General features: G+C 38.8%; 1 protein-coding gene across 1 annotated transcript; it reads right to left on the bottom strand.

Annotated features, from left to right (window-relative positions):
- Nucleotides 1-549: 549 nt before the first annotated feature.
- LOC129692403 (selection and upkeep of intraepithelial T-cells protein 8-like) lies at nt 550-8,990 on the bottom strand. Its single transcript, XM_055628741.1, is given in 8 exon segments — nt 550-663; nt 666-787; nt 3,203-3,325; nt 3,923-4,030; nt 5,867-6,148; nt 7,276-7,562; nt 7,564-7,621; nt 8,915-8,990. Coding segments are annotated over 8 exon segments (1,170 nt in total).
- Between the last annotated feature and the right edge of the window lie 7,029 nt (nt 8,991-16,019).

Raw genomic sequence — 16,019 nt, 5'->3', positions numbered from 1 at the left:
ACAGAAGCCTGAGCCCTCTGGGACAGCACACTTAGAGTAAAAACAAAGTTACTCATGGAAGAGAAAACTGAAGTTTTCCCTTAGGTTACTAATATATTGCTTAAGCAAAACTTTTCTTCTACATGCATCTTGTTTTGCCTCAGAAGCAGGGAGAACATTAGGTAACAATGATCCATCGAGTGGGGTATATTAGATGTAAATTAAAGTCGTGATCTTTCTTATCTTTTTTCTTTTTTAATAAGACTTTAAAATTTTTTTGAGATTATAATTTAATAACACTGTTTTCACTTTCTTCCCTTCAACCCTTCAAACATTTCCATGTAACTCACGCTGCTCTCCTTCAAATTCATGGCCTCTTTTTTCAATAATTTTATTACATGAATATACATGTATATATATTATTACATGCATATATATATATATATATATATATTCCTAAACATATTATTCGTGTTTCAGATTGTTTCAGATATGTTTTCAGGGCTGATGATTTCGCACTGGACAACCAGTTGGTTGCTCTTCCCAGTGGAAATTACTTCTGCTCCCAGCTTATAATTCAGTATGTAGGACTGAGACCTCATGGGCTTTTTCCAGTCCAGTGAGGCTGTCCATGATGTCATCATTGTTCTTCTCATGTTTTGTCAGACACGTAGATGAGGATGTACGAGTTGCTTTAATAATAAGGCGATGATTGGTAAGACAAAGCATAACGTCAGGAAAATTATCACAATTAGCAATTCAGTTATCCAGTTGTTGTATAAGGAAAACTGAGGATCTGAAAGAGAGACTAGAGAAGGCAAAAAAAAAATTTAGTAAAGTAGTTAGATTGTGTACTACAGGATCCATTTTTTAAACAAAATGTAATATTTCTTTACATTTTACAGAATATCTTTAGGGAAAGGTACTGTGATACACACCTGTAATATTAAACCATAACAATATGGTCTCTTGTGCAAGATTTGCACAATGAAAACAGTTTCCCTTACTAGGAACACTCACTTGGTTACTGAGTTACCATGGGCTACATCCGAGCAGGGGTTCTAGGTTATATCCGTACATGGTCCTTGGTTGGAAAAAGTCTCACAGAGGGCCCCTGTGCCCTGATATATTTTGTCCTTGTGGAGCTTCTGTCCTCTCCTAGTCATATTAACTCCTCTTTTTTTATCATATGATTCCCTGTACTCTGCCAAAGTTTTGGTTGTTAGTCTCCACATCTGCTTTGATATATTGCTAGGTAGAGTCTTTCAGAGGCTCTCTGTGGTAGGCTCCAGTCTTGTTAGTTGTTTTCTCCTACTTCCCATGTCCATCCCATTTGTCTTTCTAAGTGAGGATCAATCATCTTACTCTGGGTCCTCTTTCTTGCTTATCTTCTTTAGGTGTATAGATTTCAGTTTGTTTATCTTATCTTATAGGTCTATATAAGTGAGTATATACCGTGTGTGTCTTTCTGCCCTGGGATACCTCACTCAGGATGATCTTTTCCAGATCCCATGAGTTGCCTGCAAATTTCATGATTTCCTTGTTTTTAATTGGTGAGTAGTATTCCATTGTTAAAAGTATCACAATTTCTGTATCCACGCCTCCATTGATGGACATCTGAGTTGTTTCCAGGTTCTGGCTATTACAAATAAAGCTGCTACAAACATGGTTGAGCAAATGTCCTTGTGCTTCTTTTGGATATATGGCTAGGAGTGGTATAGCTAGATCTTGAGGAAGCACTATTCCTAATTGTATGAAAAAGAGCAAGACTGATTTCCAAAGTGGTTATACAAGTTTACATTCCCACCAGCAATGGAGGAGGGTTCCCAATTCTCCACAACCTCTCCAGCATGTGTTGTCACTTGAGTTTTTAACTTTTGCCATTCTGATGGATGTAAGGTGAAATCTCATGGTCAATTTGCATCTCCCTGATGGCTAAGGATGTTGAGCATTTCTTTAAGTGTTTCTCTGCCATTCCATATTCCTCTACAGAGAATTCTCTGTTTAGCTCCATACCCCATTTTTAATTGGATTGCTTAATTTATTGATTTTTAATTTCTTTAGGTCTTTATATATTCTGGATATCAGCCCTCTGTCAGATATAGGGTTGATGAAGATCCTTTCCCATCGGTATGCTGTCATTTTGTTCTGATGACAATGTCTTTTGCTTTACAGAAGCTTTTCAATTTCATGAGGTCCCATTTATTGATTATTGCTCTTAGAGCCTGTGCTGTTGGTGTTCTGTTCAGGAAGTTGTCTCCTGTGCCAATGAGTTCTAGGCTCTTCCCCACTTTCTTTTCTAACCGACTTAGTGTATCCAGTTTTATGTTGAGGTCTTTGATCCCCTTGGACTTTAGTTTTGTGCAGGGTGATAAATATGGACCTACTTTCATTTTTCTGCATGTAGATAGCCAGGTGGACCAGCACCCAGGAACTATTTCTGACATGAACTCAATGACTGGCTCCTTTACCTGCCCCCCCCCCCCAAGGGAAGAACAGTCTTGCTAGGCCACAGAGGAGGACATGGCAGCCAGTTCTGAAGATACCTGATAAGCTAGGGTCAGATGGAAGGGGAGAAGGACCTCCCTTAGTAGTGGACTTGGAAAGGGTCAGGGAAAAGATGAGGGAGGGAGGGTGGGATTGGGAGGGAATGAGGGAGGGAGCTATGATTGGGATGCAAAGTAAATAACCTGTGATTAATATAAAAATAAAAATTAATAATAATTTAAAAAGAAAAAAGAGAAAACAATGGTTACCATGTCAACATGGTTGGCAGAAATCTCACAAGGCCCTACATATGAAGAGCTGCAGGCCACTGACTAAAGAAGAATGGATCATAAATTTGAGAGGAAGGAGGACCACAAGAGAATTTGGAGGTAGAAGAGGGAGGAGTGGAAATTATGCAATTATAATAGTCATGTATGGAACTCTGAAGAAAAAAGAACATTTAAATTTAATAAATAAATAAATAATATTCTGAAGTATGTGTGGCATCACGAGGTATTACCAAATAGGCCAAAGGATCTTGTACATAAAAATCAAAGTTGGAGACATTGCACTTCAAATACATATTTTTTCAGTACTAAGGGCTAAACTCAAAGCAACATGTTCTCCAGGTAATGATGAAATTCATTCATAACTGACTCTCCAAAAACATCTTTTTTTTTTTCTAAGGAATATGAGATCAACCAAGGGATATCCCACCATGATTAATTCCATTTACCTCTCTTCCGGACTGGCAGATACACAGCAAAGATTACCACGGTACAGGCTAAGAAACTCAGTATTTGAACAGGGTCTGAGTTCAACACATGAAGACATTTAGGTAAGCATCCAGATGAAGACCCTAGAACAGAGAAGGGTATAATGTTCACAGAGGAGCATATAACTGTAGAACACTAGCCTACAGACAACTATCTGGAAAGGCAGGAGTCGCTGTCTCACGTCCTCTTGATTTACTAGGAATCCATCTGAAAGTTTGGTTTGTAACTAGTGGCAAGAAAGGATGAAATAGCGTCGCTGCACTAGAAATCTAGACTTGAAGCAGAAGTCTATTCCATTTTGAGCTGAACTACTTTTTTTTCCAGAATATTCCTTTAATTTTCAAGATTTAATTTTTTCGTTTATTTCGTTGCTTCATTATGTGCTGCTTTAGAGTTGTGAAAGTGAGTATAGGAATGAAAAGATCACAAGGCAGGTCATCAGACACCACCCCTAAGAACAGCCATGCCTTAGGGATCCCAAAGTAACAATGTGAAATTCAACATTTCCAAGATGAAAACCAGCCATGAGTCTGCTTGTGGTAAGCATGGCATTGGAAGATCAATGTCATCTAGCTTTGCATAAACACACAAGCTGACTTGGAATCAAATTTCTTTAAGATATCTTAGTGATTCTACCTTCATCATATCATTACCTGCTCCTATCCAAAAGTAGCCAATACACTTCAGATATATAAAGAAGCCGATGAATATCACAAATACAGCGAGCATTATACATGCAGTGAAAGCTAAAATGCTCATCCAAACGTGGTCTCGATTAAAGAGGTCATCTAAAAGAAAGAACAGGAGGTCTTAGAACCAATATGAACACTGCAGACAGCATTGCCAGCTGGGAAATAGTTGATCATGAACATCCTTCTTCTGCTTAAAGTCCTGGAATCTGATGTCTGACATGTGGTCATCATGCAATTTCCCTACATCAAGGGAAAACATTCTCCATTCAGACTCATTCCTTGACTTTTCATCATTCTTATAAAATGTCTTTCACTAGATATTCAACATATTGAAAACCCTCAGCAGAATCTATAGAACATCTGTCTATGTCTCTCTCCATGTCTCTGTCTCTGCCTCTAACTCTCTCTCTCACTCACACACACACACACACACACACACACACACACACACACACGGAGAGAGAGAAAGAGAGAGAGAGAGAGAGAGAGAGCAGGTTTTCACTATGTAGCCTAGACTGTCATGGAATTCTCCATCATCCTTACCTCACTCAAGTTTACAGGTACTGGGGTTACAGGCATGTGTTTTCAATGATTATTCACTCATGCTGCTTTTTCTGTGATTACAGAAACCTTTCTTACAGACTCACACACTGTCAGAGAGCGATATCTATTTTTCTGTTTATTTTCTAGTCTTCAAAGAGTAAAAGAGGAGTGTGTGTGTGAGAGAGAGAGAAAGAGACAGAGGAAGAGAGACAGAAGGAGAGGAAGAGAGATAGAGGGAGTGTGTGTGTGTGTGTGTGTGTGTGTGTGTGTGTGTGTGTGTGTGCTTTGTTCTCAGGATAAAAACTGATCCCATGAAGTGAGAGTGAAATCTGATACTCACATCCTTTTCCTGCATAGCCTTGCTAGCTAACGGTGATTTTACTATGCACTAGATACAAGTTTGTTTTGTTTTTTCTGATTTGTCTTTGGCATTCAGCTGTCACACTTCAAACAACCAGCAATGTAGGAGTAAGTCGTCTGGGCTTTAGCTGCACGTGTTACTTTCTACCGGTTTTACTGGCCTCTATCAACTATCATTCAGTACTATACTCAAATGGGAAAACACTACTGAATATCACATGATAATAATGAAAGCTTTTTGCTTAAACACATTAAGAGTCATAAAAAGAAAACCCCATAAAGTTGGGCACCAGACACAATGGCACACAGCTTTAATCCCAGCACTCCAGAAGCAGAGACGTGAGGATATGAATACATGGAAGACCAGCCTGGTCAATTTAGCAAGTTCCAGGCAAACCAGGGATACACAGGGAGGAATTTTTATTTTGTCAAAATAAAAATAAATAAAGAACAACAAAAATCATTAAACTGAGCAACTCAGTAGGTAAAACTGCTTATTATGCAAGCTTGAAGACCCAAGTTTAATCCCTAAAACCTACTGTGGAAGAAGAAAACTAACTCCCAAAAGTGGTCCTCTGACCTTTACACATGCACCATCACGTGTGTTCTCATGTGCCTTTACACACAACACACAAACACACACCAATAAATAAAATAAAATTTAAAACATATTAGTTATATATTTATTTCCTGGACATACATTCATAACCTAGATTAAAAAAAACATAAAGTATCAACAACATTCTTAAAGTTACCAAAATATGTATCTTATTAAACTTACACAAAAAATTATGTCTAATGACATAACATCCAATGCCAATAAAGCTGTGATATGTGTTTTTATTACAGATTGTCATTGTCCACTTGCCTTTGAGTACTCTCATTATACCTCTGACAATGCTTGTCTTACTGATGCCCAAAGGGAATTCTGTAATATAATATGCTTTTTCAGTATTAGAGTACATCTCTCAAAATTAGAGATGTCCTTATGTTTCCAGATCAATAGGCAAACCTGACTACAATACTCACGTGCTAGGATGATACTGGTCTGCTTCTCTTCACCCGATACAGGGTTGAAAATACAGCAAGTAATGGTGCCCTGTGACCTGTTTGTGAGGAAAAGAGTCATCTTCATGTGGAAAAGTCTGGCTTCATCCTGGGAATATGACTTTGAGGAGTGTGGAAGGGCTTGCCCCCTGCTGTCTCTCCACTGCATTCGAGGCTTTGGGAACCACCCTCCTGAATTACACTCCACCATGACCCCATCAACATCGGGAGCCTGAATATATATCTGTGTCTCCAGTCCAACAGCTGGAGAAAAAGAGAAAAAGGGAATCAGGATATTGTGTTGAAGTTCAATTGACAGTTTCAAAGATCACAGAACCACAATAGTTTGTTCTATAATCTTGGAACATTTGTAAATCAACATCACATTGGCTTTACAAGCTAGACTAACCAGTTGGTATTTGGTGTCTACCCATAACATAGTGTTTTTTTGCTTTTGTTTTTGTTTTTGTTTTTGTTTTTGTTTTGTTTTGTTTTTTGAGGCAGCTGCATTATTTTTACATTTACAAAACAACACTCATAACCTAAGGCTCGGGGAACATTGCAGAAGAAGGGGCAGAAAGAATATAAGAACCCGAGGAGCAGGATGTTTGCTGTGAGACTGTATCCCTAATCATATAACAAGCCACACCCAATAAGTGTCAGTAGTATGACTGCCTAAATATGAGGTGAACAATGACAACAACAGGCTTGCCAAAGTAGTCTGGGTTGAGGTGAGGGACGCCTGGAAGTCCTTAACCCTATACAAAGACAACTACTCAAAGGAATGTTGAGAGCTGGAGAAACAGACTTCCCCAGGCAAGAGCACACCAGTTGGTTACCCAAAACCAAATGGTCAGCCCCAAAACAAACATATATATTAGTAACATACACATTACTTCTTTGTAACATAAGTAACCTGAAGAGGTTATATTTATCTATTTAGGAATATATATGTGTGTTTGTGTGTGTGTGTTAACAACACTAAATGTTAAAGGATATCGTAAATTTAAAAGAGAACTATGAGAGGTATGTGGGAGGGTTTGGATTTCGTGAATTTGAAAGAGAGCTATGAGAGGTATGTGGGAGGGTTTGGAGGGAACAAAGGGAAGAAGAAAATTATGTAATTGTACATTGTATTATAATCTCAAAAAAATAAAAGAAAAATTTCAAAAGTAACTATTATATCACTGCAGCTAGTAGATGGCAGTGATTAGGATATATGGGTATCTCAAAGTTATCTTAAAGATAAATATATACTAGTGATCTTAAATAAATAATACACTTCGATACTTTTAAAATATGGAAAAACATAAAAATCACCGAGACAGTGTCTATATATTTCAGTTTGCTGGCACAAGGACCCTGCTATACTATGTTCCACAACAGCTCACCCGTCACATTGAGGTTCATGGTGCTCACGTCACTGAAGCCATCGTCATTAAACGAGCATTGGTAAAGCCCGTCATCTGAAATGCTGATATTGTGGATTCTGAGGGCCACTTTGCCCTTCCCAATGGCCTCTTTCACAAACTCTGTGCGATTCGAGTATTCAGGTGCAGCTTCCTCGATCCGTCCATGGCCACCTCTGTACAGGTAAACAGGTTGGGAGTGGCCGCTCCTGAACCAGCCCACCTCCATGTGCTCTGCACTGCGTGGTGGAGTCACCTGGCAGCTGAGCAGCCTGGCCGCCTGCTCTAGCTAATACGTGTCTCCTAGTAGTAGCTACCATCAACTTCTCTGTGGAAAAACAAAGAGCACCAAAATAAGTCTGAAGCCTAGATTGCTCATCTCTAGACTCTGTTTTTTTTTTAAAGAAATATTAAATACTGCCCATCACACCTATGTGATCCAAATGTTCAGCCCTAATGATACTCCCTATAGTCCATCAGTATCTTATTTTTAAAAAACACAATACCATTTCCTTGTACTTTAAAAATATATTGGAGAACATGCTAGAGCAGAAAGCACAGTAAATTGTTTCTCTGCTTAAAAAAACCAGTTATATGGAGAAGGAATTTGCCTGATTTGACTATTGTGGGACTTCACAGTGTATCTAAGCCCTCAGAATTGGTCAATTTCTGGGGACAGTGACGGGATTCCTCAGATATACAACTTAAAGCAGGGGAGGTTTACTTTGGCTCCCGGCTTCCCAGTCATTTCATTTTTATAGAACTACAACTAATTTCTAATTTACACTTTTCTTCCTATTTACTTGCTATAACAATGGAGCGATGAATTTCTGTTCCTTAGATACAGGATGGGTCCCTGGAAGTGTATCTTAGATTTCATGTGCACATAAAACTGATAAGAAAATAGTAAATGATCATCATCTTCAGGTTCCTTCCTCCATCTGAGATTAGTGCTAAGCTCTGTCTTCAACAAAGAAAATTCATCTTTCAGGGGTTGTTCACTAATTCAGAAACCCATAGCTGGCCAGGATGCTGGGAAGGAAGGATGCTCTGCACTAAATGCGACATCTACATCATCCCCTTCAAGGCTCTTGGAACAGTGAGGGGGGGGGGCAGAAAGAGACACGTGAGATGTGCAGAAAAAAATCCTTATGGATATGATAGATGTTACACTCATGCAGGCATCTCAGCCGTGGTCATAGACACAATCAGTGAACATTACCAAATCCATCAATATTTCATCATAGGTGGGAAAGGAGATCAAGAGCACCCATCTATGCCAGAGGGTCTGTTGAAACCTAATGGTTTCTGTGGCAGGGAATATCATTTCTCCAGTGGTGTAGCAGGGATAAGCTCCTTTTGCTCTAGTAAATAACCTTCCACCCAATCTCATGTGAGCAATCCTAATCAAACTCAAAGGGCCATAGGCAAGAAGAGGGTGAAAGTAGGAGTGGACCTTGATGGGAAGAATGGCGTCATCAAGAGAAGGAAGGAGATGTGAACAGGGAATGGAAGTGAACACAGTTTAAATTTACTATATTTGTGTACAAAATGGTCAAGGATATTTTGAAAATATTTTTAAAGGAAAAGGTAAATGAAAATTAAGAAATAAACCTCTTACCTGAAGATATCACCACTTGCAGAAGAAAAAAGGACAAACAGTATACAGAAAAGTAAGAGAACTCGGGCTTCATCATATCTAGAAATAAGACCAGAGAAAGGCCGTAGACCATGAGACTTGAGACATAGATTGTCTAGATAGACAGAGGTTCTTCAAAACTATCAAAAGTGTCAGTTTTATTACTTTTCCTTTTAGAAAGTAAAGCTTGCCAGCGCTTGATAGAATGTCTAGTTCTGATTAGGAGACGTCTTCTCAGCACCTTTATCCCATCAGACGCTTCTGTTGCATCATGCTCTGTGAATCAAGTATGGCTAGACAGTCTGTAGACCCTAGGAAAAACCCACCTTATCATGCTGCTAAACTGACATAATATTAACCGACTCCTAATGACTTCTCCTTCTACCCAGAGAATAACAGATCTCCCGACCATCATCTCAGAAACTTCTATCTTCAGTAATTAGTGATTAAAACAGATAACTACAGCTAGCCAAGGTGCAGAAAATAGTGGACTGAAAGATGATTAGCACTAAAGTGACAGATATTCCTCGCTGCTCTCCTGCCATGGCTCAGGGGTCATTGCTTAAGAGGAGCCAGAAAGACTATAATAGGAAGAGGTGGTGGATGACTAAAGAGAAAAACCTTCTGGATACCCCAGAGAAGTTGCACTTATGACAGTGCACATAAAACCTGTGCAAACCCAATCTTTGCCAAATAAAGGAGAAAAATGGGCACACAATTTCACTCCTAACCATGGAGAAACTGGCAATTGGTAGCTTCTGGGAAAAGAATAGCTAGATGTTTCAGAGAATAACCATTGGAAAATTGACCACACTCCGGGAGGACCACACATCCAGCCGTACCTGGGGAGCATAAAATTGGTCTTGAAGGGATTAAACACAGGTTCAATATTGAATAAAAAGGGAAGGGATAGATATGAGATGATCTGAAGAGTGAATATGATTGAAACTCATTGTACAACATTGGTAAGTCTCATCAGCAGTGGAGGAGGGTTCCCCTTTCTCCACATCCTCTCCAGCATGTGTTGTCACTTGAGTTTTTTATTTTAGCCATTCTGATGGGTGTAAGATGAAATCTCATGGTTTGATTTGCATTTCCCTCAGAGCTAAGGATGAACCGTCCTCCATTCCTAGTGGGAATGTAAACTTGTACAACCACTTTGGAAATCAATCTGGCGCTTTCTCAGACAATTAAGAATAGTGCTATCTCAAGATCCAGCCATACCACTCCTAGGCATATATCCAAAAGATGCTCAAGTACACAACAAGGACATTTGCTCAGCCATGTTCTTGGTAGCTTTATTTGTAATAGCCAGAAGCTGGAAATAACCAGAAGACCCTCAGTTGAGGAATGGATACAGAAATTGTGGTACATCTACACAATGGAATACTACTCAGCAATTAAAAACAAGGAAATCATGAAATTTGCAGGCCAATGGTGAGAATGAAAAAAGATTATCCTGAGTGAGGTATCCCAGAAGCAGAAAGACACACAGGATATATAGTCACTTAAAAGTGGATCTTAGACATATAATATAGGATAAACATACTAAAAATCTGTACACCTAAAGAAGCTAATCAAGAAGGAGGACTCTGGGTAAGATGCTCAGTCCTCATTCAGAAAGGCAAAAGGGATGGACATTGGGGAGAGAGAAAATAAGGAACAGGAAAGGAACCTACCACAAAGAGCCTCTGAAAGACTCTACCCTGCAGAGTATCAAAGCATATGCTGAGACTCATAGCCAAACTTTGAGTAGAGTTCAGAGAATCTTATGAAAGAAGGGGGAGGTAGAAAGACCTGGAGGGGTCTGGAGCTACACAAGGAGAACAACAGAACCAAAATGTCTGGGCACAGGGGTCTTTTCTGAGGCTGATACTCTAACCAAGGACCATGCATGGCGATAACCTAGAACCCCTGCAAAGATGTAGCCCATGGCAGCTCTGTTTCCAAGTGGGTTCCCTAGTAAAGGGAACAGAGACTGTCTCTGACATGAACACAGTGGCTGGCTCTTTGATCACCTCCCGCTAATGGTGGAGCAGCCTTACCAGGCCACAGAGGAAGACAATGCAGCCACTCCTGATGAGACCTGATAGACTAGGATCAGATGGAAGGGGAAGAGGACCTCTCCTATGAGTGGACTGGGGGAGGGGCATGGGAGGAAAAGGGAGGGAGGATGAGATTGGCAGGGGACAACAGAGGGGGTTACAGGTGCAATACAAGGTGAATAAACTGTAATTAATAAAAAGTTAAAAATTGGTAAGTCTCAAAGGACTAAGAAATGCAGAGAGAGAGAAAAAAAACTTTTGGCATTTGATAAATTGTAACTTCAAGTTTTACTGTAAATTAGCCCTTTATGCAAAAACATGGTACACACCCAAATTTTAAGCTTAAAGAAATGATGACTTTTATGTAAACATAACCAAATCTTTGGATTTGGCATATGAATACAAAGAAGTTACTAAAAACTTAACTGAGTAGCCTGTATTTTATCAGGCAAACATACATCACCTTAAAGTCATAGACATGACTTGATTCATTGTGTAATCATGTCAAGTCAGCCTGCCAGCCAACAACAATGGAGAGGTTCAAACAATACACATATTAAAAAAGAAATACAGAACTTTGTTAAAGCCCTAGCTGTATGCTCTGGAGGCAAGTCAAGATCAGGAGGAGAAAAATCTTTTTGGTCATGGACATCAGCAAAATCCCTTTACTACTGAAAAAAAAAGAGAGAGCTCTACTTGGCCTTTGTGAGATTAATGTATGAACATCTAAAGTTAATGCTATGTTTTCTATTCACCTGAAAAATAACACAAGCCATATAATGCTGCTCCATCATATGATTTATACAATTGATGTGGGTAGGTGATTGGTTGACTTATTATCTGGAAGAGCAGGTTAAAGTCAACAGGAAGACATAATATGAAATGTAATCCCTAAGTGACTGGTATGATTCTGGTATCTCCCTCCATTACCACCCACGACTTTCAGAACAATTAACATAATATTAAAATATTAGAATAATAGAATTAAAGATATCTGTTCTTAAAAGCAAACTACAAAAGAAATAAAAGTACAAGAGGACTTGTACCTAGTAATGTATTAAAAGTCAGTGGCTTGAAGTAACTCAACATTTTTTCTGACAGTAAAATTGACAAACAAACTATAGCTAGCCATATAATCTATGCATCTATAAAAAAGAATGGACCAAATTCTATAAATATTATATATCAGTCTCTAGAGGATTTAGCAGATTTAAGCATCAGACAAAATTTGTTAATATGTTATAATTAGGACTACTATATAAGCTTCTAGACCATGCATATAATCATTATAAAAGCATATCAGTAGTTTCCTAGGGACAAAGAAAAGAGAATAAAAGGAATGATCCCAAAAGCTCACCAAAACAGTTTTGAAGTCACAGTTACTTGTTATATGATCTGTAGCAACAATTTCTCAATTACACATATATTTAAAACCTTATAAATTATTTATCTTAAATATAATACAGACTTCATTTTGATTAAACAGCAATAAATCTGTAAAGAGTACATTTTTAAATAAACAAAGTGATGACTTTTTGGTAAATATTTATGTGTACAAACTTCATGATATATGTCTTACTAGATAACTTCCAGTTAGGAAGCAGATCTTACTAACTGGAAAGACCTCTATTGGTGATCTTCAAGTCTAAAACATTGGCCCCACTAAATTTTCTCTATGGATTCTTTATTTTTTAAAAAAAAAGAAAGCTGAGGAAATATTATAATTTCTAAAATTCAGGTCACACTGAACCATATCAGACATCTTAATGAAATTTGAAAGCAAATTCAATCTTTTGAAGGATTTCACTGCTTTTCAGATTTCACTAAGCCTCACATATTATAAAGAATTGTCTAGGTATTAAGAAATTAGATTAAAACCCTAAGGCTAGATTTACAGAACAGGAAATACCCTTATCCCCAACCATCATCCATACACAGATCACTTACTTAAGCTCCAGAATTTACAAAGAATGTCTTTCCTGCTTCGTGAAAAATCCTCAGAGTCTGCAGTTGGTTCATCAAAGCTCCTTCATCACTATTCACCAGCACCTCCTCCAGCCCAGAGTTCTCTCCAGGTCCAACCAGTTTCTTCCAGAGTGATGCATATCACTCGACATTGTAAAATACATCTCTGTCTACTGAAATAACTGGAATATTTCTATTTGTCTTATTTCTATAAAGGCCCTGTGAGCTCTCTCACACAAGCACCATACACTACAACACTGCTGAACTCTCTGTTGCTTACAGTAGACCTGTTCCAACATGACTTGCTTGTCTCATGATAATATCTGAGACTAGATATGGGTGTTTTTTTTAATTATTTCCCCTAAATTTTGCTTGGGTATATTAGAAGGACTAACAGCAATGTTCTTTGTATTGACAGTCATATGCTCTTGAAATTAGCATTATAGGGGAGATCCAAAAATGGCAGCTCAGATTACACACTGTGTCTGATCAGCAGGGCAGCAGTGACTGCACATTGACCAACAGACTGAACGTGGGCCCCAAAACACCAGAGAGTGGTTGGGTCAAAGAAGAAGTAAAGAAAGAAATTAAAGACTTCCTAGAATTCAATGAAAATGAAGGCACAACATACCCAAACTTATGGGACACAAAGAAAACAATGCTAAGAGGAAAGGTCATAGCACTAAGTGCCTTCAAAAAGAAAGTCGACACATCTCATACAAATAACATAATGGCTCACCTGAAAGCCCTACAATAAAAAAGAAGCACACACACCCAAAAGGAGTAGATGGCTGGAAATAATCAAACTCAGGGCTGAAATCAATGACCTAGAAACAAGCAGGACAATTCAAAGAATCGATGAAACCAAGAGCTGGTTCTATAAGAAAACCAACAAGCCAAACTAACTAAACTAACTAAAAGACAGAGAGACACTATCCAAATCAACAAAATCAGAAATGAAAATGGGGACGTAATAACAGACACTGAGGAAATCCAAACAATGATTAGGTCTTACTTCAAAAGTCTGTAAGCCACAAAATTTGAAAATCTAAATGAAATGGACAATTTTCTCCATCAATTCCACTTGCCAAAGCTGAATCAGGACCAGGTAAATAAATTAAATAGGCCTATATCCCCTAAGGAAATAGAAGCTGTCATCAAAAGTCTCCTGTCCAAAAAAAAGCCCAGGGCCAGATGGTTTCAGCACAGAATTCTACCAGACCTTCAAAGAAGAGTTAACACTGATACTCTTCAAACTATTCCACAAAATACAAAGGGAACACTACCAAACTCATTCTATGCAGCCACAGTCACCTTGGTACCTGAACCTCACAAAGACCCAACAAAGAAAGGGAATGTCAGGGCAATCTTTCTTATGAATACTGATGCAAAAATACTCAAAAAAATCTTGCAAACAGAATCCATGAACACATCAATCCATTATGACCAAGTAGGCTTCATCCTAGGTATGCAGGGGTGGTTCAATATATGGAAATCCATCAATATTACCCACCATATAAACAAACTAAAAGCAAAAACCACATGATAATCTCCTTAGATGCTGAAAACGCATTTGATAAAATCCAACATTTGTTTATATATAAAGTTCTGGAGAGATCAGGGATACAAAGCATACATAGTAAAGGCAATATACAGCAAGCCTATAGCCAACATCAAACTAAACAGAGAGAAACTTAAATCAATACCACTGAAATTAATGACAAGGCAATTAATGACACTCTCCATATCTCTTCAATATAGATTTTGAAGTCCTTGGAAGAGCAATAAGACAAATAAAGGAGATCAAGGGGATTGAGTTTGGAAAGGAAGGAGTCAAAGTATCACTATTTGCAGATGATGTGATAGTATATGTGAGTGACCCCAAAAATTCTATCAGGGAACTCTTACAGCTGATAAAGACCTTCAGCGAAGTGGCTAGATACAAAAGTAACTAAAAAATTTCAATAGCCCTCCTGTATACAAAAGACAAAAGGGCTCAGAAAGAAATTAGGCTGACGCTTTCTCATACAACTAGGAATAGCGCTTCCTCAAGATCCAGCCATACCACTCCTAGGCATATACCCAAAAGAGGCACAAGTACACAAAAAGGACATTTGCTCAACCATGTTTGTAGCAGCTTTATTTGTAATAGTCAGAAGCTGGAAACAACCCAGATGCCCCTCAACTGAAGAATGGATGCAGAAACTGTGGTACATCTATACAATGGAGTATTACTCAGCAATGAAAAATAAGGAAATCATGAAATTTGCAGGTAAATGGTGGGACCTGGAAAGGATCATCCTGAGTGAGTTGTCCCAGAAGCAAAAAGACACACACGGTATATACTCACTCATATAAACATACAACATAGAATAAACCCACTAAAATCTATACATCTAAACAAACTAAGCAAAAGAGAGGACCCTAACTAAAATGTTCAATCCCATCCTGAAAGGCAAAGAGGATGGACATCAGAAGAAAAAGAAAATAGAAAACAACCTCGGAACCTGCTACAGAGAGCCTCTGAAAGCCAGAAGAAAACAGGAAACAACCTTGGAACCTGCCACAGAGGGCCTCTGAAAGCCTCTGCAGTATAGACTGTCAAAGCAGATGCTGAGCCTGATGGCCAACTGATGGGCAGAGTGAATGGAATTTTATGTAAGAAGTGGGAAATAGTAAGAGCTGGAGGGGACGGGAACTCCACAAGGAGAGCAACAGAACAAGACAATTTGAACACAGGGAACTTCCCAGAGACTCATACTCCAACCAAGGACTATTCATGGAGATAACCTAGAACCCCTGCACAGATGTAGCCCATGGCAGTTCAGTGTCCAAGTGGGTTACATAGTAATGGGAAGAGGGACTGCCTCTGACATAATCTGATTGGCCTGCTTGTTGATCACCTCTCCCTGAGGGGGGAGCAGCCTTACCAGGCCACAGTAGAGGACAATGCAGCCACTTTTGATGATATCTGATAGACTAAGATCAGAAAGGAGAGGAGAACCTCCCCTATCAGTGGACTTGGGGAGTGGCATGCATGCAGAAAGAGGAGGGAGGGTGGGATTAGGAGGGGAGGA

This window comes from Psammomys obesus, unplaced genomic scaffold, assembly GCF_907164565.1.
Source record: "Psammomys obesus unplaced genomic scaffold, mPsaObe1.curated_primary_1811, whole genome shotgun sequence".
Classification (NCBI taxonomy): Eukaryota; Metazoa; Chordata; class Mammalia; order Rodentia; family Muridae; genus Psammomys; species Psammomys obesus.
This window is presented reverse-complemented; position numbering and strand designations above follow the sequence as displayed.